Below are 22,712 nucleotides of genomic sequence, written 5' to 3'. Positions count from 1 at the left end.
TTGGGCGATTAGGCCTGGCTCGCAGTCGGCATTCCAATTCATCCCGAAGGTGTTCGATGGGGTTGAAGTCAGGGCTCTGTGCAGGCCAGTCAAGTTCTTCCCCACCGATCTCGACAAACCATTTATGTATGGACCTCGCTTTGTGCATGGGTGCATTGTCATGCTAAAACAGTAAAGGGCCTTCCCCAAACTGTTGCCACAAAGTTGGAAGCACAGAATCATCTAGAATATCATTGTATGCTGTTGCGTTAAGATTTCCCTTCACTGGAACTAAGGGGCCTAGCCCAAACTATGAAAAACAACCCCAGACCATTATTCCTCCTCCACCAAACTTTACAGTTGGCACTATGCATTGGGGCAGGTAGTGTTTTCCTGGCATCTGCCAAACCCAGATTTGTCCCTCGGAATGCCAGTTGGTGAAGCGTGATTCATCACTCCAGAGAACGCGTTTCCACTGCTCCAGAGTCCAATGGCAGTGAGCTTTACACCACTCGAGGTGACGCTTGGCATTGCGCATGGTGATCTTAGGCTTGTGTGCGGCTGCTCGGCCATGGAAACCAATTTCATGAAGCTCCCGGCGAACAGTTCTTGTGCTGACTTTGCTTCCAGAGGCAGTTTGGAACTCGGTAGTCAGTGTTGCAACTGTGGACAGCACTCATTCTGTGAGCTTGAGTGGCCTACGACTTCACGGCTGAGCCGTTTCTAGACGTTTCCACTTCACAATATCAGCACTTACAGTTGACTGGGGCAGCTCTAGCAGGGCAGAAATTTGACAAACTGACTTGTTGGCATCCTATGACGGTGCCACATTGAAAGTCACTGAGCTCTTCAGTACGGCCATTCTGCTGCCAATTTTTGTCTATGGAGATTGTGGCTGAAATAGACAAATACACTAATTTGAAGGGGTGTCCACATACTTTTGTATATATAATGTATATCAAACCCATTTCTGGAATTCATGTTCATGCACTATTGCAAGGTCGCTCAGATACAGCTCACATTTGCATTACATACATGTGTTACCACAACAGTGGTATGTCTGAATACTACGTAAGTATGTGTCGAGGGTCTCTCACAGAATGATAGATGCAACACTGATCATGCTGTAAGATCACCCTGATAACACCCTGTACTACCTCACTGTCTCAGGGCAAAGGGAATTGTACTGTGACTGGGAAAGACACTCTCCTCCACTTCCACCTAAAGTATGTCTGCTGTGGCCCTGACCCACTGTGGAGATGTTTCACTCTCTCTATGCATGACCTGTTAATCTACACACACATACACACAAACACACACACGCATGCACACACACACACACACGCACACACACATACACACACACACACACAAACACACACACACACACACACACACACACACACACACAGGGGACCTCTGCATGCCATACCTAGTTCAAATACATCCATCCCCATCTAGTCTCTAAAATGGTCACTGATCTGATAGTACTGGGGAAGGGACAGTAGCTGGCATTCTACCACGCTTCCTTCACCTCTCCAGGCAGCTTTGATCACTGATCACTTAAGAGCAGTAGACATGGAGCGAAGGATGTGTTTATAAAGTATTGTAAGGGGGTGCTACTTATGCCCAATTTCACATTGCCACCTAGCTCCCACCCCAAGGCACTTGTGTAGATCTGATCATCCACATCACGTAAACTCCGCCAAGCCTATCAGAGAGTGATTTGGAGTTATTACAATATTGCAAATACCTTTAGATCTACATTAAGTGCATATATGGTCCGTGGCTAGAGGCTAGTGGCTGATTTGGAGTTGGGCATCCATCCTGCTTATAAAGGGTTTGACAATTGAGTATCCCTTCTCTGTCTGTGTCCCTGTCCCCTCCACCCCTGTGTCCCCCTGCCCCGGTCTCTGTCCCTGTGCAGCGTACCACCTGAGGAGGGAGGACACTGACTGGTTTGATAAGCCTGCAGAGAGACAACATCGGGAAAACGGACAGCCTCTGGACAGGAGACAGGTGAGAGGAGCTGGATAGGATAAGTCTAAATTAGTCAACTGTATTTAATAAATAAACTGCTATATCCATCTTCCCCTCATGAAATATACATTGATAGTGCCTGTTTTGTTCATGTTGTCTTTAGCTCAGTTGTACTCCATGTACTGTACCATGACAGTTGTCTGTGTGCCTCCCCCAGATTAAGCTGATTCCCTATGTGTTCCCTCACACCCGGCTCAAACTGCAGAGAGACCCCAAGGACACCAGTGTCTCAGGTAGAGTAGAATACAGCAAATATTCTCTATTATGTAGATATCTGCTCATTAATGATAGTAATAGGATCATCTCATGGATTTCCAATATGGCCATTGATATATTATTATACTGTATATTGTCCATTGATATATATATATATGTGTTCCCTGCAGGGAATGGCCTGGGGATCCGTGTGGTGGGAGGAAAGGAGATTCCTGGGAGTCGTGGCGAGATAGGAGCCTACATGGCCAAGGTTACGCCCGGAGGAGTGGCCGAACAGACAGGGAAAGTGGTGGAAGGTAAGTGTGTGTGCACATGTGCTTGTGTAAGGTATAAGTGGAGCAAGAGAAGGAGGAGAGAACAACAGATTAGTCATCTTTGTTCATACAGGGACACAGTCTGATTTAAGATTGAGAAAATACTGTGGGCTATAGCCAATGGCAACGTTATTATAGTGGGATGTTAATCCGTGCGGAAAGAAAATGAAAGTGACATTTGAAAGAAACAATGATTAACATTCTTATATAGCAATATCATAACTCATAAGCGCATGTTGTATGCATTTCAATTTGTCTGAGTTAAGCTGGATGAGGTATGTTGATTATTTCACACGTGTTCTGGACGAGATAGACTTCTCAATATCATATTTCATCTCAGAGCAGATTAGCTACTGATTTAAGCAGAAATCTATTAGTATAATAATAATATCAGGCCACTGTCAGCTCAATGTGAATGTCTTTGCCAAGCTCTGTGCGCCAGAGAGAGATAAGAGGGTGTTTGTGTGTGTATGTGTGTTTGTGTTTGAGTGCCTGAACGTGTGTGTCTGTCATGTCTCATTCTCTGAGAGCCAGAAAAAAAGCTCTGTCAACTCACTCTGCCCCTTCGCAATGCAGCAACGTATTAGCCATTATTCTGTATTTAGCACACACACAGTCACACACACTCTCTCCCTTTGTCTCATCCCCCTCTCTCTCTCTCTCTCTCTCTCTCTCTCTCTCTCTCTCTCTCTCTCTTGCTCTCTCTCGCTCTCTCTCTCAATCTCTCTCTCTCTCTGCCTCCCTCTCTCCCTGTCTCCCTCTCTCTCTCTCTCTCTATCCCCCTCTCTCGCGCTCTCTCTCTCTCTCTCAATCTCTCTCTCACTCTCACTCGCTCTTTCTCTATCTCTCTCTCTCCCTCACTATCTCTCTCTCTCTCCCTCTCTCACTCTCTCTCCAACAAACACACATGTTCACACAAATACTCACATGCTTCATAAACAACAAGTGTAGACTAACAGTGAAATGCTTACTTAAGGGCCTCTCCCAACAATGCAGAGAGAAAGAAAATAAATAAATAATAGAAAAGTAAAACACGTAATAATTAAAGTAATAATAAATACACAATGAGTAACGATAACTTGGCTATATACACGGGGTACCAGTACCGAGTCGATGTGCAGGGGTACGAGGTAATTGAGGTAGATGCACTATGTACATATAACTAGGAATAAAGTGAAAGATAATAAACAGTAGCAGCAGCGTATGTGATGAGTCAAAAAAGGGTTGATGCAGATAGTCCAGGTAGCTATTTGGTTAACTATTTAACTAACTATTTTGCATTCTTATGACTTGGGGGTAGAAGCTGTTCAGAGTCCTGTACACACACACATGCACACACACACTGACACACACACACACGGTATTTAGCCCCCCTCGCCCTCTTTCTGCTTCCGTCCGTCATATTACTGTACAACCCTCCTTTCTGAAGCACAGAGACTAGTACACGCTACAGGCAGAATATAACAAAGTAGAAGAGACTTCAGAACACACCACCGTAATTACCAGACATCCTGAACGATGTGTAGGACGGTAGCATTCTCCCACTGATAGATTTCAGGGATTTACTCTCACATGTAGGACGTGTCTCTGCATCCAGCCCTCCTGGGTTAAACCAGAGGGAAAGCCTGGTTCATTATGGTTCTATAGCGTAATCCACTGCAGTTAGGGATGTTTCTGAGGATGAGATAGGGTTAATCTACTCCCTCTTGCTGTCACTCTCAGTTCAGATGCGGTGACGTCACACCCTGGCAGTAACACTAGCAACATGGGACAGCCTTGACTTTTCTGAGAGAGGAGTTTGAAGGACAAACACACAAACGCGTGCGTGCACACACACAAACACACACACATTTTCTCTCTCTGCATATGCCATCTCCCTACAATCCCCTACAGTTTATAATTGTATTTAGCTTTATACAGATTGTGGAGATAATTATGTAGATAGAGTAAATATCTCAGTGTATTCTAATTGTGGCAGAACATTTACTTGTTTGTTTTTGTCTAACATATATATATATATATATATATATATATATATATATATATATATATATATATATATATATATATATATATATATATATATACAGTACCAGTCAAAAGTTTGGACACACCTACTCATTCCAGGGTTTTTCTTTATTTGTACTATTTTCTACATTGTAGAATAATAGTGAAGACATCAAAACTATGAAATAACACATATGGAATCATGTAGTAACCAAAAGGTGTGCCTTGTTAAAGGGAATGTATTTCCTTCTTAATGTGTTTGAGCCAAGCAGTTGTGTTGTGACAAGGTAGGGGTGGTATACAGAAGATAGCCCTATTTGGTAAAAAACCAAGTCCATATTATGGCAAGAACAGCTCAAATAAACTAAGAAAAATGACAGTCCATCATTGCTTCAAGACATGAAGGTCAGTCAATCCGGAACATTTCAAGAACTTTGAAAGTTTCTTCAAGTGCAGTCGCAAAAACCATCAAGCGCTATGATGAAACTGGCTCTCATGAGGACAGCCACAGGAAAGGAAGAACCAGAGTTACCTCTGCTACAGAGGATAAGTTCATTAGAGTTATCTGCACCTCAGATTGCAGCCCAAATAAATGCTTCACAGAGTTCAAGTAACAGACACATCTCAACATCAACTGTTCAGAGGAGACTGCGTGAATCAGGCCTTCATGGTCGAATTGCTACAAAGAAACCACTGCTAAAGGACACCACTAAGAAGAAGAGACTTGCTTGGGCCAAGAAACATGAGCAATGGACATTAGAACGGTGGAAATCTGTCCTTTGGTCTGATGAGTTCAAATTGGAGATTTTTGGTTCCAATCGCTGTGTCTTTGTGAGACGCAGAGTAGGTGAACGGATGATCTCCGCATGTGTGGTTCCTACCGTGAAGCATGGAGGAGGAGGTGTGGGGGTGCTTTGCTGGTGACACTGTCAGTGATTTATTTAGAATTCAAGGCACACTTAACCAGCATGGCTACCAGAGCATTCTGCAGCGATACGCTATCCCATCTGGTTTGCGCTTAGTGGGACTATCATTTGTTTTTCAACAGGACAATGACCCAAAACACACCTCCAGGCTGTGTGAGGGCTATTTGACCAAGAAGGAGAGTGTTGGAGTGATGCATCAGATGACCTGGCCTCCACAATCACCTGACCTCATCCCAATTGAGATGGTTTGGGATGAGTTGGACCGCAGAGTGAAGGAAAAGCAGCCAACAAGTGCTCAGCATATGTGGGAACTCCTTCAAAACAGTTGGAAAAGCATTCCTCATGAAGCTATTTGAGAGAATGCCAAGAGTGTGCAAAGCTGTCATCAAGGCAAAGGGTGGCTACCCAGAAGAATATGAAATGTAAAATATATTGTGATTTGTTTAGCACATTTTTGGTTACTACATGATTCCATATGTGTTATTTCATAGTTTTGATGTCTTCACTATTATTCTACAATGTAGAAAATAGTAAAAATAAAGAAAAAGCCTGCAATGAGTAGGTGTGTCCAAACTTTTGACTGGTACTGTGTGTATATATATATATATATATATATATATATATATATATATATATATATACACACACACACACTACCATTCAAAAGTTTGGGGTCACTTAGAAATGTCCTTGTTTTCGAAAGAAAAACATTTTTTTTGTCCATTAAAATAACATCAAATTGATCAGAAATACAGAGTAGACATTTGTAATGTAAATGGCTATTGTAGCTGGAAACGGCTGATTTTTTATGGAATATCTACATAGGCGTACGGAGGCCCATTATCAGCAACCATCAGTCCTGTGTTCCAATGGCACGTTGTGTTTGCTAATCCAAGTTTATCATTTTAAAAGGCTAATTAATCATTAGAAAACCCTTTTGCAAGTATGTTAGCACAGTTGTTGTGCTGATTAAAGAAGCAATAAAACTGGCCTTCTTGAGACTAGTTGAGTATCTGGAGCATCAGCAATTGTGGGTACGATTACAGAATCAAAATGGCCAGTAACAAAGAACTTTCTTCTGAAACTCGTCAGTTTATTCTTGTTCTGAGAAATGAAGTCTATTCCATGCGAGAAATTGCCAAGAAACGGAAGATCTCGTACAACGCTGTGTACTACTCCCTTCACAGAACAGCACAAACTGGCTCTAACCAGAATAGAAAGAGGAGTGGGAGGCACCGGTGCACAACTGAGCAAGAGGACAAATACATTAGAGTGTCTAGTTTGAGAAACAGACGCCTCACAGGTCCTCAACTGGCAGCTTCATTAAAATAGTACCCGCAAAACACCAGTCTCAACGTCAACAGTGAAGAGGCGACTCCGGGATGCTGACCTTCTAGGCAGAGTTGCAAAGAAAAAGCCATATCTCAGACTGGCCAATAAAAAGAAAAGATTAAGATGGGCAAAAGAACACAGACACTGGACAGAGGAAGATTGTAAAAAAGTGTTATGGACAGACGAATCGACGTTTGAGTTATTCGGATCACAAAGAAGAACATTTGTGAAACGCAGACTAAATTAAAAGATGCTGGAGGAGTGCTTGATGCCGTCTGTCAAGCATGGTGGAGGCAATGCTTGTGAATGTGATGGTCTGGGGGTGCTTTGGTGGTGGTTAAGTGGGATATTTGTACGGGGTAAAAGGGATCTTGAAGAAGGAAGGCTATCACTCCATTTTGCAATGCCATGCCATACCCTGTGGACGGTGCTTGATTGGAGCCAATTCCCTCCTACAACAGGAGAATGACCCAAAGCACAGCTCCAAACTATGCAAAAACGATTTAGGGAAGAAGCAGTCGGCTGGTATTCTGCCTATAATGGAGTGGCCAGCACAGTCACCCGATCTCAACCCTATTGAGCTTTTGTGTGAGCAGCTTGACTGTATGGTACGTAAGAAGTGCCCATCAAGCCAATCCAACTTGTGGGAGGTGCTTCAGGAAGCATGGGGTGAAATCTCTTCAGATTACCTCAACAAATTGACAACTAGAATGCCAAAGGTCTGCAAGGCTGTAATTGCTGGAAATGGAGGATTATTTGACGAAAGCAATCCTTTGTTGCCTTGGCCATGTGTTTTGGGTCGTTGTCATGCTGGAATACCCATCCACAACCCATTTTCAATGCCCTGGCTGAGGGAAGGAGGTTCTCACCCAAGATTTGACGGTACATGGCCCCGTCCATCGTCCCTTTGATGCGGTGAAGTTGTCCTGTCCCCTTAGCAGAAAAACACCACCAAAGCAAAATGTTTCCACATCCATGTTTGACGGTGGGGATGGTGTTCTTGGGGTCATAGGCAGCATTCCTCCTCCTACAAACACGGTGAGTTGAGTTGATGCCAAAGAGCTTGATTTTGGTCTCATCTGACCACAACACTTTCACCCAGTTCTCCTCTGAATCATTCAGATGTTCAGTGCCAAACTTCAGACGTGCCTGTATATGTGCTTTCTTGAGCAGGGGGACCTAGCGGGCGCTGCAGGATTTCAGTCCTTCACGGCGTAGTGTGTTACCAATTGTTTTCTTAGTGACTATGGTCCCAGCTACCTTGAGATAATTGACAAGATCCTCCCGTGTAGTTCTGGGCTGATTCCTCACTGTTCTCATGATCATTGCAACTCCACGAGGTGAGATCTTGCATGCAGCCCCAGGCCGAGGGAGATTGACAGTTCTTCTGTGTTTTTTCCATTTGCGAATAATCGCACCAAATGTTGTCACCTTCTTACCAAGCTGCTTGGCGATGGAATTGTAGCCCATTCCAGCCTTGTGTAGGTCTACAATCTTGTCCCTGACATCCTTGGAGAGCTCTTTGGTCTTGGCCATGGTGGAGAGTTTGGAATCTGATTGATTGATTGCTTCGGTGGACAGGTGTCTTTTATACAGGTAACAAGCTGAGATTAGGAGCACTCCCTTTAAGAGTGTGCTCCTAATCTCAGCTCGTTACCTGTATAAAAGACACCTGGGAGTCAGAAATCTTTCTGATTGAGAGGGGGTCAAATACTTATTTCCCTCATTAAAATGCAAATCAATTTATAACATTTTTGACATGCGTTTTTCTGGATTTTTTTGTTGTTATTCTGTCTCTCACTGTTCAAATAAACCTACCATTAAAATTATAGACTGATCATTTCTTTGTCAGTGGGCAAACGTACAAAATCACCAGGGGATCAAATAATTGTTTCCCTCACTGGACTCTCTAACATACAGAGAGAGAGATATGTTAATTCAATCTTTTGTTGTCACAGCAGCTGGCGAGTTACTTCGTAAGCAAAAGTCTTATCTGAAGACGAGGTTTCATTTGTGTAAGTGCAGCCACAGCGCCGAGGCTGGCATGGGTTTGATTTGACTGTGCACTTTCTCCCTTTCTATTTCCATCATACAGCTCTTACTGCTATACAGTATACTTTCTGTCATGCTCTCTGAGTCTTGTCTGCTGTGTGAACCAGAACCTGAAAAATATATACTCTAGTCTAGTGGTTCCCAACCAGGGATACTAGGACCCCCTGGGGGTACTTGGCCTATCCACAGGGGGTACTTAAGAAGACCCATGAGACAATACGGTTACTGGTAAAATGCACGAGGGGGGTACTTATGGGGTACTCCGGGCAGAGCAAAAATCAGTAGATGGGACAGTAAGCGAAAAAGGTTGGGAACCACTGCTCTAGTCAATTAAATGAAAGGCAGTGGTATTTTTAAAAGAGGTAGAGCCAACTCTTGAGAAGGAGTAAGACTTTTTTTTATTTTGGGGTATTTTACCCCCTTTTACGTGGTATCCAATTGGTAGTTACAGTCTTGTCCCAACGGGAGAGGCGAAGGTCAAGAGTTGTGTGTCCTCTGAAACACAACCCAACTGAGCCGCACCCCACTTAACCCGGAAGCCAGCCGCACCAATGTGTCGGAGGAAACACCGTACACCTGGTGACAGAGTCAGCATGCACTGCACCCGGCCTGCCACAGGAGTCGCTAGTGCGCGATGGGAGAAGAACATCCCTGGACAACGCTGGGCCAATTGTGCATCCCCCCATGTGTCTCCCGGTCGCGGCCGGCTGCGACAGAGCCTGGACATCGAACCAGGATCTCTAGTGGCACAGCTAGCACTGTGATGCAGTGCCTTAGACCACTGCGCCACTTGGGAGGCCCAGGAGTAAGACATTTCTGCCTGAGCTAAGCTTGGTTGGGTTGTGTTTTGTGTTCTGCGATGCATTGAGACCAAGGTGTCTGTAGTCTGAGCTTGTCTCAAGACCCTGACTGCAGGATCGAGAATTGATCTGTGGTGCCATAGCAGTTTGAATCATGTGTCATAAACAGACATAAACCAAATTAAGCAGAGATAAGTGTGATATTATGAAGGGTTAAGTGTTGTTACGTTATGCTCTCAGATTACTCTCTCTCTCTCTCTCTCTCTCGCTCTCACTCTCTGTCTCTCTCTCTCTGTAGGAATGCAGGTGTTGGAGTGGAACGGGGTTCCTCTGATGGGGAAGACTTACGAGGAGGTGCAGTGCATTATGGGTCAGCCGTGTGCAGAGACTGACCTCTGTGTGAGACTGTGAGTCAAACATCTTACTCCTCATCGCTGTCTCTCCTTTCTCATCCATCTCTCCTCTTATCCTCTTATCTTAATTTAGATGAGAACTAAATTTGACCTTCCTGTCCCTCTCTCAGTGACCTGAACATGCTGTCTGACCCTGAGCATCCCCAGGCCCTGGAGAACCATGCCCAGCTGAAGCCTGGTACACCACTACATTGTTATAATGCTTCATCATGTCTATTGCACTTTGTTGTTATAATGTATCATAATGTTTATGTAACTTTATAATGCATCATTGTGAATGTAACTATGTGTGTGTGTGTGTGTGTGTGTGTGTGTGTGTGTGTGTGTGTGTGTGTGTGTGTGTATATGTGTATATGTGTAGGTGACAGGCAGTGTTCGCCAGGAGTGGACCCTAAGCAGCTGGCTGCAGAGCTGCAGAAGGTTTCCCAACAGCAGGCCCCTGGGATGGGGATGGGGGTAGGAATGGGGGTGGGGGGGCCAGGAGGAGTAGGGGTCCTCTCTGCCCTGGACCGCTCAGCTCTGTTACACTCAGGCAATGCATCGGCCAGCTCTAGTGCTGTCCCCAGCCCCGGCCAGCCTGCCTCCCCAGCCATCAACAAGAAACAACGCCACAGCGCCAAGGTACTACCTTCACTAGTAGTACATTATGATACTGAGAGCCCATAGCTCCCTGTAGAGTGTGTTATTACAGCCATATGGCTGGTGAGTTCATGATTAATAGTTCACAAATGCTGTACATGTGTGTGTGCGTGCGTGTGGGGAGAGGTCAAGGTCAACTGCTGTGGCTGCATTGTGGATCACAGAAACATGACAGTCTAATTATAGAGAAACATGCATGGTATACACTACTGGTCAAACGTTTTAGAACACCTACTCATTCAAGGGTTTTTTCTTTATTTTTACTGTTTTCTACATTGTAGAATAATAGTGAAGACATCAAAACTATTAAATAACACTCAGGACAATGACCCAACACACCTCCAGGCTGTGTAAGGGCTATTTGACCAAGAAGGAGAGTAATGGAGAGCTGCATCAGATGACCTGGCCTCCACAATCCCCCGACCTCAACCCAATTGAGATGGTTTGGGTTGAGTCGGATGGCAGAGTGAAGGAAAAGCAGCCAACAAGTGCTCAGCATATGTGGGAACTCCTTCAAGACTGTTGGAAAAGCATTCCAGGTGAAGCTGGTTGAGAGAATGCCAAGAGTGTGCAAAGCTGTCATCAAGGCAAATGGTGGCTATTTGAAGAATCTCAAATATAAAATATATCTCCAGGACAAGGACAGGTCCTTTATCTGTCATCTGACAATAGCTATCCTACACAGGGGCTCTAGCCAACCTACTGCTACTTAAAACCATAGTATGATGGACACAGTAACTGAACTTTTCAGGCAGACCAGAGGCCACACTACAAGCAGGGCTTCTCATGGCAGTGTGGGTGTTTGTTAATGTAGAGTGTGTGAACATGTATCAATGAGACTGATATCGGTATAAACAGAGTGTATAATCGATACTTGGTTTGTTTTTCAGTCGGCAGCAGATGTTCAAGTGCTAAAGCCTCAGCCTCATCCTATAACAGGAGAAATACAGGTAGGCCTGCTCAGGGGCAGCACCAGAGGGGGGGCATGCCACCCCTAAAATATGATTGGCCACCCTTAGTGCCAAGGTGAGAATGGCTGGAGTAAATGTTGCTTCTTTTTTTGCTGTTCTCCAAATATAATTGTAGAGAAATCCGCTTTAAACAAAATATATTCCTTGTAGGGGGTTACCACTGAACTTGTATCTAACTTGAATATTTTCCCTATGTTAAATAAATTAGGGCAGTTACAAATAAACACTTATTCAATACAACGCATCGTAGTTTAAGCCAATTTGCAACGCTATTTGTGATACAATTTGACAAGGTTCTTGGTCCCCCCTGTCTCACACCTACTCTAATGTTTGCTTCTGACCCCCCCCAGTCTGAAGTCTGTGGAGTTTGCCTTATATTCCTGAATTCCTCCACTTGATTGATCCACTTAAGTCAAGAGCTTGATGATTAGTCTGAATCAGGTTGTCTAGTGTTGAGAAACACTGGTCTACATGCCTGTAGAACCTAGTTGAACATACTGCATGTCTCTCTCTGTCCAATCTGCCTCCTCCAGCTCCAGATCAACTACGACAGGAACCTGGGGAACCTGATAGTGCATGTCCTCCAGGCCAGGAACCTGGCTCAGAGAGACCCCAACAGATACTCTGACCCCTTCGTCAAGGTCTACCTCCTACCAGGGAGAGGGTGAGATACTTTCACAACACTTTTACTCCTTCTGGACTGCTTTCCCGCTCTGTCTTTCTCTCTACCTTGCATTCTCTCCCTCTCTCTCTCTCTCTCTATCTCGCTCTCTCTGTACTCTAATGAGTATTGACTGTTATTATGATGTGCCTTTATTAAGATGTGTTAGATTTGCTGTGAGCTCTCTGTGAAAGATTGATTGTAAGTAGAGCAGAAGGCTAGGAGCTCATAAAATTGAGAAGATAGAGTGACACATCCAACTGTGGGCTACTTTCATTTCTTTCTCGATGACTTCTAACTGGCCTCAGTTGGCAAATGGAGTGTACATGTACAGTTACATGTACACAATAATGTGATTATTGTGGATAGTCAGATTAATATAATAACTTGATTAAAATGTTTGCATGCTTTGCAAGAATAATTATTTCCCTAATAATCCTGTTTACATGGACACATCTGAAATCAGGCTACCTGATGGCACTCTGATAAATGCAGAAAATCGCCATTAAAAATAAATGTTCTACCACAGTGACCATGTTATTTTTGGGAAGCATATTTGATTCTGAGTTCGGACATATAAAGTTTGTATGTGAAAACTAATTCTAAGACGCATACATTCAGTTGTTCCAAACTCACTTCATTCGCGCTAAAGCTGGTGCTAGCACATGTGTAGATCAAATACACCACTGGAACTCCGATTAAGGCATTTACGTGTCCTAATAATTTGAAAGATTGCTCAGAAAACCAGGTGTTTTAATCGGCATATGCTTACTTTGATTTTGACCTTACACCGATTAAGATAAGCAGAGTAAGGTGTTTACATGACTTTTGCATAATCTGCCTACTGCCATAATCAGTTTAATATCAAATTATTACTGTGCATGTAAACGTACTTATTGACAGATACTACAACTTGATATGAAACCCTGTTTTGTCAGTGTATCAAAGCATTCTATATTTACTCTAAGATATTATCTAGAATACTGATATTGTGTGTGTGTGTGTGTGTGTGTGTGTGTGTGCGCGTGTGTGCGTGCACGCGCGTGCGTGCGGTTCCTAGATCAGCTGCAGTGCTCTCTTCCTGAGTACTCTGATGTGATTGTGTAGTAAGGTTCAACCCTCCCACGAGACAGCGATTATCAGTTTATCAGCATCAGTTTAGCGTATCCCTCTCTCCTTCCCTGCCCCATCATTGTCTCCATCCCTCTCTTCCTGTGAAAAGACAGAGAGATCGATAGTCTTTATCTGACCTATAACACTATCTGCTTTCTACTAATGGCCCTGTCAGCCCTGTTCATGGGATTATATACAGTACGGCGCCAGAGACTCTACCCTGATTTCTGATTGGACCAAAGATTCAGAGACTGTACCCGGATTGGATAGAGGCTGCCAGCACACACACACACACACACACACACACACACACACACACGCACACACACTTAGATCAGTATAAAGGGACTGCTTGATCTGTGTTTAAACAGTAGACAGTAGTGTCTTTTATGTTTCTATGTTGTCTTTCTTTATCTCCTTCCCTTTATGTCTCTGTTTCTCTGACGGTTTCTTTCTTTTTGCTGTTCTTGTTGTTTGTTGTCTCTACCCTCCTCTCCCTCCCCTGGACTCTCAGACAAGTCATGGTAGTCCAGAACGCAAGGTAGTGTAGTGCTTCTCTGCTTCTCTCCTTCTCTGATTCTCTTCTTCTCTGCTTCTATCCTTCTCTAATTTGTTCCTTCTCTGCTTCTCTCCTTCTTTGTATTCTGTCTCTGTTTCTCTGCCCCTCTGTCTCTCTCCTACTTTCCTTCCCTCCCTCTCTTTTGTTCTCGTTCTTACCTTCTCTGGCACTCTAATTATCTGCTTCTGTAGCTCTCCTTCGCTCCTCCTCTGCTTCTCTCATTCTCTGCCTCTCTGCTTTCAGTCTATGTTTTTCCCCTGCGTCAATGTGCAATGTGATTATCTGATTGTGCAAATGTAGCCAAGAACATTGCCGGGTTGAAATCAAGGTTGAAATGTGAAATCAGATGTGTTTTTCACCTCACCCTTATCCTCTCTGCTACAGGAGAGTAGCTGTGCCTTACAGTCAAATATTGATTCAACCAGACATCACTATTTATTTGACTTTATTTGACTATTTTTTGTTCTTGTTTCATGTTGTTATTCTGTCTAGCCAGTGTGCCTATACATTTTACCCTCATCCAACATTTGCAAGACATGTACAATATATGATGATATAATTATATTGAATCAGATATTCAATTATCGACATCCTGCTATATCATCTTTATATCTATCATCAAATGTCATTTGGCAAAATCTACAATAATGTGGCCATATTAACATACAAAGACCACGTCTGAGACTAAATGCATCCCTTTGTTATGACATCATAGTGCTGAGAACAAGAGGAGGACCAAGCACGTCCAGAGGAGTCTGAACCCAGAGTGGAACCAGACCGTCATCTACAAGAACATACACCTGGAACAGGTAGGAACACACAGACACACACACACACACACACACACACACACACACACACACACACACACACACACACACACACACACACACACACACACACACACACACACACACACAAAAAGCACCTACTAAAGCATGAATCACACATCCATATTGACAATGATTTTGAATTAATTTGTTAGTCTTATTTCCAGTTGAATTGGTAGTTCTGAATCCTTGTGGATGTTCTGACTGTCCCTCTTCAGCCTCAGTTCCCATTACCAATCCCCTGAAGCCCATATCACCACACCCTGGCTAGGTTTAACAACCCTCTCCACCCCTCAGCCCTTACAGAATACTAATAGTCCCGTGTAGCTCAGTTGGTAGAGCATGGCATTTGCAACGGCAGGGTTGTGGGTTCGTTTCCCACGGAGGACCAGTATGAAAAAATATGTATGCACTCACTAACTGTAAGTCGCTCTGGATAAGAGTGACTGCTAAAATGTAAAATGTAAATGTAATCACCAGCAAGAGAAAGAGCGAGAGAGAGACAGAGACATCTTCATTCAACCTAACAGTAGCGCTTAGCTGCAATTTGGACCACGTAAGATGAGTGCAGTCTATCCATACAGCACTATCTCTCAGTGGACAGTAGTGGCTCTAGTTTAGTGGCTCTTCTGAGACCCTTCTCTCTATTCTGCCCAATGAGGTTGTAAACACTGCTCTATCACCCACTCACTCACCCTCTTCTCTGCCAAGCACACACACAGTCACCCAGTCCCCTGACATGCTGGTGGAATGAGATTGGTCTGTGTGGGTGTTGTAGTTGGCATAACTTGTTTAAATGCATTTGTTCATTTAATTATCTCTCTCTCTCTCTCTCTCTCTCTCTCTCTCTCTCTCTCTCTCTCTCTCTCTCTCTCTCTCTCTCTCTCATTCTCTCTCGCTCTCTCCTATCACGTTCTCTCTCAGCTGAAGAAGAAGACTCTGGAGGTGACAGTTTGGGATTATGACAAATCTTCCTCCAATGACTTCCTGGGTGAAGTGAGTGTCTCCAGAATTGGACGGTCATATACATTCACTTCAGTCGTCCCTTTACCCTAATGTCTCCTGATGTTTTAAAATGTTTTCCAGCCAACAGACGCTTATAATTTCAGCCTACACTTCCCAATAAGACTTTATTCACAGATAGTTTTATGTTTTGTCAGTCTGTAGAATGAATCCCATTGATCATCTGCTAAATGGACAAAGAGCCTAATTATTTATAAAGCAGAATGATGGTATGTTTCAATATCACAAAACCCCATGTCTTTACTGTGTTTTCATGTATCTATAAGTCTTTGCTTACACATGCCTACCTTTGCCTACTCTCTGTCTCTCTGTCTCTCTGTCTCTCTCTCTCTCTGTCTCTCTGTCTCTCTGTCTCTCTCTCTCTCTCTCTCTCTCTCTCTCTCTCTCACACTCTCTCTCACTCTCACTCTCTCCAGGTGTTGATAGATCTGTCTAACACATCCCAGCTGGACAACACTCCTCGCTGGCTGTCTCTGAAGGAGCAGAGTGAGAGCATTGAGCATAGCAGAGCTCACCACACCGCCCAGGGGCCTGGGGGGCCAGGAGCAGGGGCAGGGCCGGGACAGGGGCCCATAGCGGGGCAAGGACCAGGCAAGGACATGGGGCCAGGGATAGGACAAGGACAAGGCCTAATGCAAGGACAGGGACAGGGGAAGGGGCAGGGGCAGGTACTGTACAGTATTCATTGTCTACTATCTATCCTTTTCATGATTGATTGTATGTTTCTATACACTCTTAGAGAAAATGGTTCCAAAAGGGTTCTTTGCGGATGGATAGTGTTCTACCAAGAACCATTTTGATCAGAATAACCCTTTTTTGGAAGGCAGGGGTTATTGGTAAGGCAAAGGGTTCTACCTAGAACGTTTAACATCCTAAGAACTGTTTTGGGAAGAAAGGGTTCTTTGATGATTCTTTGGAAGGCAAGAAGTGTTTTTTGGAAGGCAAGAAGGGTTCTACATAGAACCATATACAGTATAATATTTCCCAGCATGCTCTATTGCATGGTGATTTTAAGAAATTGTTTGTTTTACTTTAATATCTCTGTTTTTGCATGTACATTGATTGGTTGATTAATGTAATGCTACACAAAGATAAATAACATACAGTTTTGTAACCTAATGCAATCTGTTAGTAATTGCATTTATTGCACCCGTTACTGAGATGGTTGTTCCAGTGTATTTGATTGAGGTAGTCCCAATATTCAATATTCCCTACCCTGGCAGTCATTTTGAATGCAGGTTATGGGTGATTTAACAATTCGACTTGTTGGATATCCTAACTCTGGCTGGATTTCAATTGGAATTACACATCACTTTGCAAGCCAGCATAATGTGACTTGTAGGCCTGATGTGGCCTGTAAACCAGGAGATTCCTAACAACACCGTGTTGAGTATGCACTCACTAACTAGGCCCTCAAAGAAAGGCCTTATGATATACAGTGGGGAAAAAAAGTATTTAGTCAGGCACCAATTGTGCAAGTTCTCCCACTTAAAAAGATGAGAGAGGCCGGTAATTTTCATCATAGGTACACGTCAACCATGACAGACAAATTGAGAAAGAAAAATCCAGGAAATCACATTGTAGGATTTTTAATGAATTTATTTGCAAATTATGGTGGAAAATAAGTATTTGGTCACCTACAAACAAGCAAGATTTTTTCTGGCACTCACAGACCTGTAACTTCTTCTTTAAGAGGCTCCTCTGTCCTCCACTCGTTACCTGTATTAATGGCACCTGTTTGAACTTGTTATCAGTATAAAAGACACCTGTCCACAACCTCAAACAGTCACACTCCAAACTCCACTATGGCCAAGACCAAAGAGCTGTCAAAGGACACCAGAAAAAAAATTGTAGACCTGTACCAGGCTGGGAAGACTGAATCTGCAATAGGTAAGCAGCTTGGTTTGAAGAAATCAACTGTGGGAGCAATTATTAGGAAATGGAAGACATACAAGACCACTGATAATCTCCCTCGATCTGGGGCTCCACGCAAGATCTCACCCTGTGGGGTCAAAATGATCACAAGAGCGGTGAGCAAAAATCCCAGAACCACACGGGGGGAGCTAGTGAATGACCTGCAGAGAGCTGGGACCAAAGTAACAAAGCCTACCATCAGTAACACACTACGCCGCCAGGGACTCAAATCCTGCAGTGCGAGGCGTGTCCCCCTGCTTAAGCCAGTATATGTCCAGGCCCGTCTGAAGTTTGCTAGAGTGCATTTGGATGATCCAGAAGAGGATTGGGAGAATGTCATATGGTCAGATGAAACCAAAATATAACTTTTTGGTAAAAACTCAACTCGTCGTGTTTGGAGGACAAAGAATGCTGAGTTGCATCCAAAGAACACCATACCTACTGTGAAGCATGGGGGTGGAAACATCATGTTTTGGGGCTGTTTTTCTGCAAAGGGACCAGGGACGACTGATCCGTGTAAAGGAAAGAATGAATGGGGCCATGTATCGTGAGATTTTGAGTGAAAACCTCCTTCCATCAGCAAGGGCATTGAAGATGAAACGTGGCTGGGTCTTTCAGCATGACAATGATCCCAAACACACCGCCCGGGCAACGAAGGAGTGGCTTCGTAAGAAGCATTTCAAGGTCCTGGAGTGGCCTAGCCAGTCTCCAGATCACAACCCCCATAGAAAATCTTTGGAGGGAGTTGAAAGTCTGTGTTGCCCAGCGACAGCCCCAAAACATCACTGCTCTAGAGGAGATCTGCATGGAGGAATGGGCCAAAATACCAGCAACAGTGTGTGAAAACCTTGTGAAGACTTACAGAAAACGTTTGACCTGTGTCATTGCCAACAAAGGGTATATAACAAAGTATTGAGAAAATTTTGTTATTGACCAAATACTTATTTTCCACCATAATTTGCAAATAAATTCATAAAAAATCCTACAATGTGATTTTCTGGATTTTTTTCCTCATTTTGTCTGTCATAGTTGACGTGTACCTATGATGAAAATTACAGGCCTCTCTCATCTTTTTAAGTGGGAGAACTTACACAATTGGTGGCTGACTAAATACTTTTTCCCCCACTGTATGTCATGTATTGTCATAAATAATTTAATTTTAAAGGCTAATAAGGCTAGTTGAACTGTTCATACACGGTTCTAGGAAGAACCCTTAGATGATCAAATGGTTCTTGGTAGAATCATATACAGTGGGTTCTTTGAAGAACCATACATAGAGGGTTCTAGATAGAACCCTCTGCAAAGGGTTCTACCCAGCACCAAAAAGAGTTCCCCTATGGGGACAAACCAAAGAAACCTGTATGGTTCTACTTAGCACCTTTTTTTCTAAGAGTGTATGTTTGCCTTAATGATGTAAGATTATATATAATAATGCATATAAGGCACATTGAATTGAATGTAATCATATTGACAGATGGAGGAGTGCCATGAGTCCCCCAAGAACTCTGTGATAAAGAGCAGAAGCCACGGGATCTTCCCTGACCCAGCAAAAGGTAAGAGCCTCTTCCAGCTGCCTTATTGCTTTTATCTAACGCTTGCCATTGTGTGCTTTAGCCACCCTGTTACTTTACAGTTTTTCTTATTTTCTGTTTTGCTGATTGCCACTCAGTTGTCATAGTGATATAACATGTAGTCATGGTGACAGTTTTACGAATGGCTACCCCGCTGTCATAATTGTACTTTTAGTGCCAGTCACTTCTTTGGCTCAGTGCCATTCATGTTGTGGTGAGCTGACCCATAGATTACATTTTTACATTTTAGTCATTTAGCAGACGCTCTTATCCAGAGCGACTTACAGTTAGTGAATACATATTTTTTTATTTTTTTTTATACTGGCCCCCCGTGGGAATCGAACCCACAACCCTGGCGTTGCAAACGCCATGCTCTATCAACTGAGCTACATCCCTGCCGGCCATTCCCTCCCCTACCCTGGATGACGCTGGGCCAATTGTGCGCCGCCCATGAGTCTCCCGGTCGCGGCCGGCTGCGACAGAGCCTGGATTCGAACCAGGATCTCTAGTGGCACAGTTAGCACTGCGATGCAGTGCCTTAGACCACTGCGCCACTCAGGAGACAGAGGAGATTAGAGGCACAGTACAAATGTCTAACTACTACACGGCTCTTTTAGTGATTTTTACAGTACAGACACTTTAAAGACGTTCTCTTTCTCTCGCTCTCGCTCGCTCTCTCTCTCTTTCCCTTCCTCCCTTTCCCAGACATACAGATGGTGACTCTAGAGAAGTCCCACAGTAGTCCCGGCAGCTCTAAGTCATCGTCAGACGGCCAGCTTCCTTCTCACGGTCCGTCCCGCAGCCAGAGCAAGAGCAGCGTCACGCAGGCCCACCTGGAGGATGCCGGGATAGCTATAGCTGCCGCCGAGGCCGCTGTGCAACAAGCCCGCCTCCAACCAAGTAATCTCCGCCCTTTCCTGTGACACACTTCCTCTTCGCTCCACCACGCATGCTAGCTCATCTTCTCTCTGTTTATCTCTCCTCTCATTCTATCACTCCTTCTTTTCACTTCTTTTTCTCTCCCTTCTGTTCTGGCCTTCTGATTGGTTCTTTTAAGCAATTAGTAGGTTCCTCTAATTAAGCGAACAGTTCTATGTTGTTGGGTTTTCTTGTTTACTCCGGTGGTGCAACACACACTGATCACCAGAGTTCATCAATAAAACATTGCATGGCAGATCTCATAGTAGACCTCCGTCTCTCTGACGTGCTGGGGAAGGTAGGCCAAAGTACCATTTGATTTACATCATACACACATCAGAGACACTCACAGCAGTCCAGAGTGTGAACAGTAAGAATACAGTTCAGCCGCTCCTGTCTCTACTCTAGAATGAGGATACAGTGAGGGAAAAAACTTATTTAATCCCCTGCTGATTTTGTAAGTTTGCCCACTGACGAAGAAATGATCAGTCTATCATTTTAATGGTAGGTTTATTTGAACAGTGAGAGACAGAATAACAACAAAAAAATCCAGAAAAATTTACGTCAAAAATGTTATAAATTGATTTGCATTTTAATGAGGGAAATAAGTATTTGACCCCCTCTCAATCAGAAACATTTCTGGCTCCCAGGTATCTTTTATACAGGTAACAGGGGCGGTGTGTTCAATAGGGCGATATGGGCGACGCACTGCCAAACGGGAAAAGGAAGGGATTTTTTTCTAATCAATTATATCACGGCAACAGTAGTTATCAGTGTTGTAATCTAGACGTCTGATCTGCCACAGTGCCACACTGCCACTAAATGTCCAATCAGGCTAAAGTCGTGCTTCAAATGCCCCCCCTTTTGGGGCGATTTCAGTCAGGTTGAAAATCGCCCAGAAGTCTGTCATAGACTCCCATGTAAAATCTATTTTTTTCAAATTTCAGAGCTTTCAATACAATCTCTATGGGTGTCTGAGGGCTTGCACTTACGCGCTTTGCGTCATACGTAACATAACCATGAACGTAACTAAGAAAAGAGCGGGTAGCAGCGTCTCTGTTGCGACCTGCAGTGTGTGTGACGTTTGGTGTGGCGTTATCTTATGTTTTTAATCTTATGTTTTTAATTTGTACACTTAGTGGCGTTATTTTATGTTTTTAATTTGTACACTTAGTTTACAAACATTCTGCCAACCATGGATTTCCAGTGGTGGGGTCACGGTGTTGGACTGATCTTGTTGATCGTGTACATACCCGCTACGGAACGGACTAAATAATGAAAACAGCTGCTGGCAGCGGAATCCAATACAGCAGGGAGTTTTTACTACAATGCAACTCAAATACGAACGCGATGGATATCCCAATGGCCCATCTAATACCTGATTGTCTGCGAGTGGATTACAAACCCAAATGCAAACGTGGAAAACGCGGGGAATCAGACAACGACTTTAAAAAAATTAAGAACAAACTTCCCTTACCCACCACCTTGCTGATTAATGCCCAGTCACTGAGGGGGAAGCGGATGAGTTGTCAGCGAATCTGCGCTTCCAACACGAATATCGGGAGGCCTGTTTGCTGGCATTTACTGAGACTTGGCTGGATGACAGAGTCCCGGACAGAGAAGTGGAGCCGGCCGGCTTCACCCTGGTCAGAGCGGACCGCGATCTGACAGTCACAGGGAAACTTCACGGCGGGGGCCTCTGCCTGCTTGTCAGCGACCAGTGGTGTAAATCGATCCTGGTAAGAGAGCGACTCTGTACCCCGACATTGAACTGCTTTCTGTGTCACTGCGACCTTACTATCTGCCCCGTGAGTTCCCCCAATTGTTTGTTACCGTTGTGTACATTCAACCAAAAGCTAATATAACAAAGGCATCAGAGATTATTTATAATCTGTCACAGAAACTGGAATCCATCTCCCCCGACGCACCCAAATTTATTTTAGGGGATTTTAACAACTGTACCTTGCACAAAGTCTTGCGCACATACCATCAGTATGTGAAATGTCACACTAGGAAAAAATAGGACTCTTGATTTGTGCTATGGGACAATACCAAAGGCGTTCTCTGCCACCACCAGACCTCCTCTGGGGACATCAGACCACAATGTGGTCTACCTCAGGCCAATTTACTGTCGCCTCCTGGAGAGGGAGAAACCCACAGTTAAAACTGTCCAGATCTGGAATGACAACAGTATCACTTGGGGTGTTTTGACTGTACAATGTGGGAGGTATTTGAGGACAGCAGCTCTGATCTGGATGAACTCACAGAGGTTATTTCAGACTATGTAAACTTCTGTGTTGAGTCAGTTGTGCCTACTAAGACCTGTAAAATCTTCCCTAACAACAAGCCTTGGGTATCAAAACATCTAAAATCACTACTTGATAGGAAGAAGGCAGTTTATGCTGGGGGTGATAGACAGGCTTTAAGAGATGTA

General features: G+C 43.9%; 1 protein-coding gene across 1 annotated transcript in view; it reads left to right on the top strand.

Moving 5' to 3' along the window:
• The window catches only part of LOC121577446 (protein piccolo-like), a 112,413-nt gene that overhangs the window by 66,446 nt on the left and 23,255 nt on the right, over positions 1-22,712 (top strand). Inside the window, exons 16-29 of the mRNA XM_041891199.2 lie at positions 1,907-1,998; positions 2,177-2,252; positions 2,406-2,531; positions 9,965-10,073; positions 10,190-10,257; positions 10,441-10,700; positions 11,609-11,668; positions 12,223-12,353; positions 13,978-14,004; positions 14,738-14,831; positions 15,777-15,848; positions 16,292-16,543; positions 19,264-19,342; positions 20,066-20,260. Coding sequence (XP_041747133.2) covers positions 1,907-1,998; positions 2,177-2,252; positions 2,406-2,531; positions 9,965-10,073; positions 10,190-10,257; positions 10,441-10,700; positions 11,609-11,668; positions 12,223-12,353; positions 13,978-14,004; positions 14,738-14,831; positions 15,777-15,848; positions 16,292-16,543; positions 19,264-19,342; positions 20,066-20,260 — 1,641 coding nt within the window. The remainder of the gene's footprint in view (positions 1-1,906; positions 1,999-2,176; positions 2,253-2,405; positions 2,532-9,964; positions 10,074-10,189; positions 10,258-10,440; positions 10,701-11,608; positions 11,669-12,222; positions 12,354-13,977; positions 14,005-14,737; positions 14,832-15,776; positions 15,849-16,291; positions 16,544-19,263; positions 19,343-20,065; positions 20,261-22,712) is intronic.

Source organism: Coregonus clupeaformis, chromosome 23, assembly GCF_020615455.1.
Source record: "Coregonus clupeaformis isolate EN_2021a chromosome 23, ASM2061545v1, whole genome shotgun sequence".
Lineage (NCBI taxonomy): Eukaryota > Metazoa > Chordata > Actinopteri > Salmoniformes > Salmonidae > Coregonus > Coregonus clupeaformis.
The sequence above is the reverse complement of the archived record's forward strand: the minus strand, read 5'-3'. Positions and strand labels throughout refer to the sequence as shown.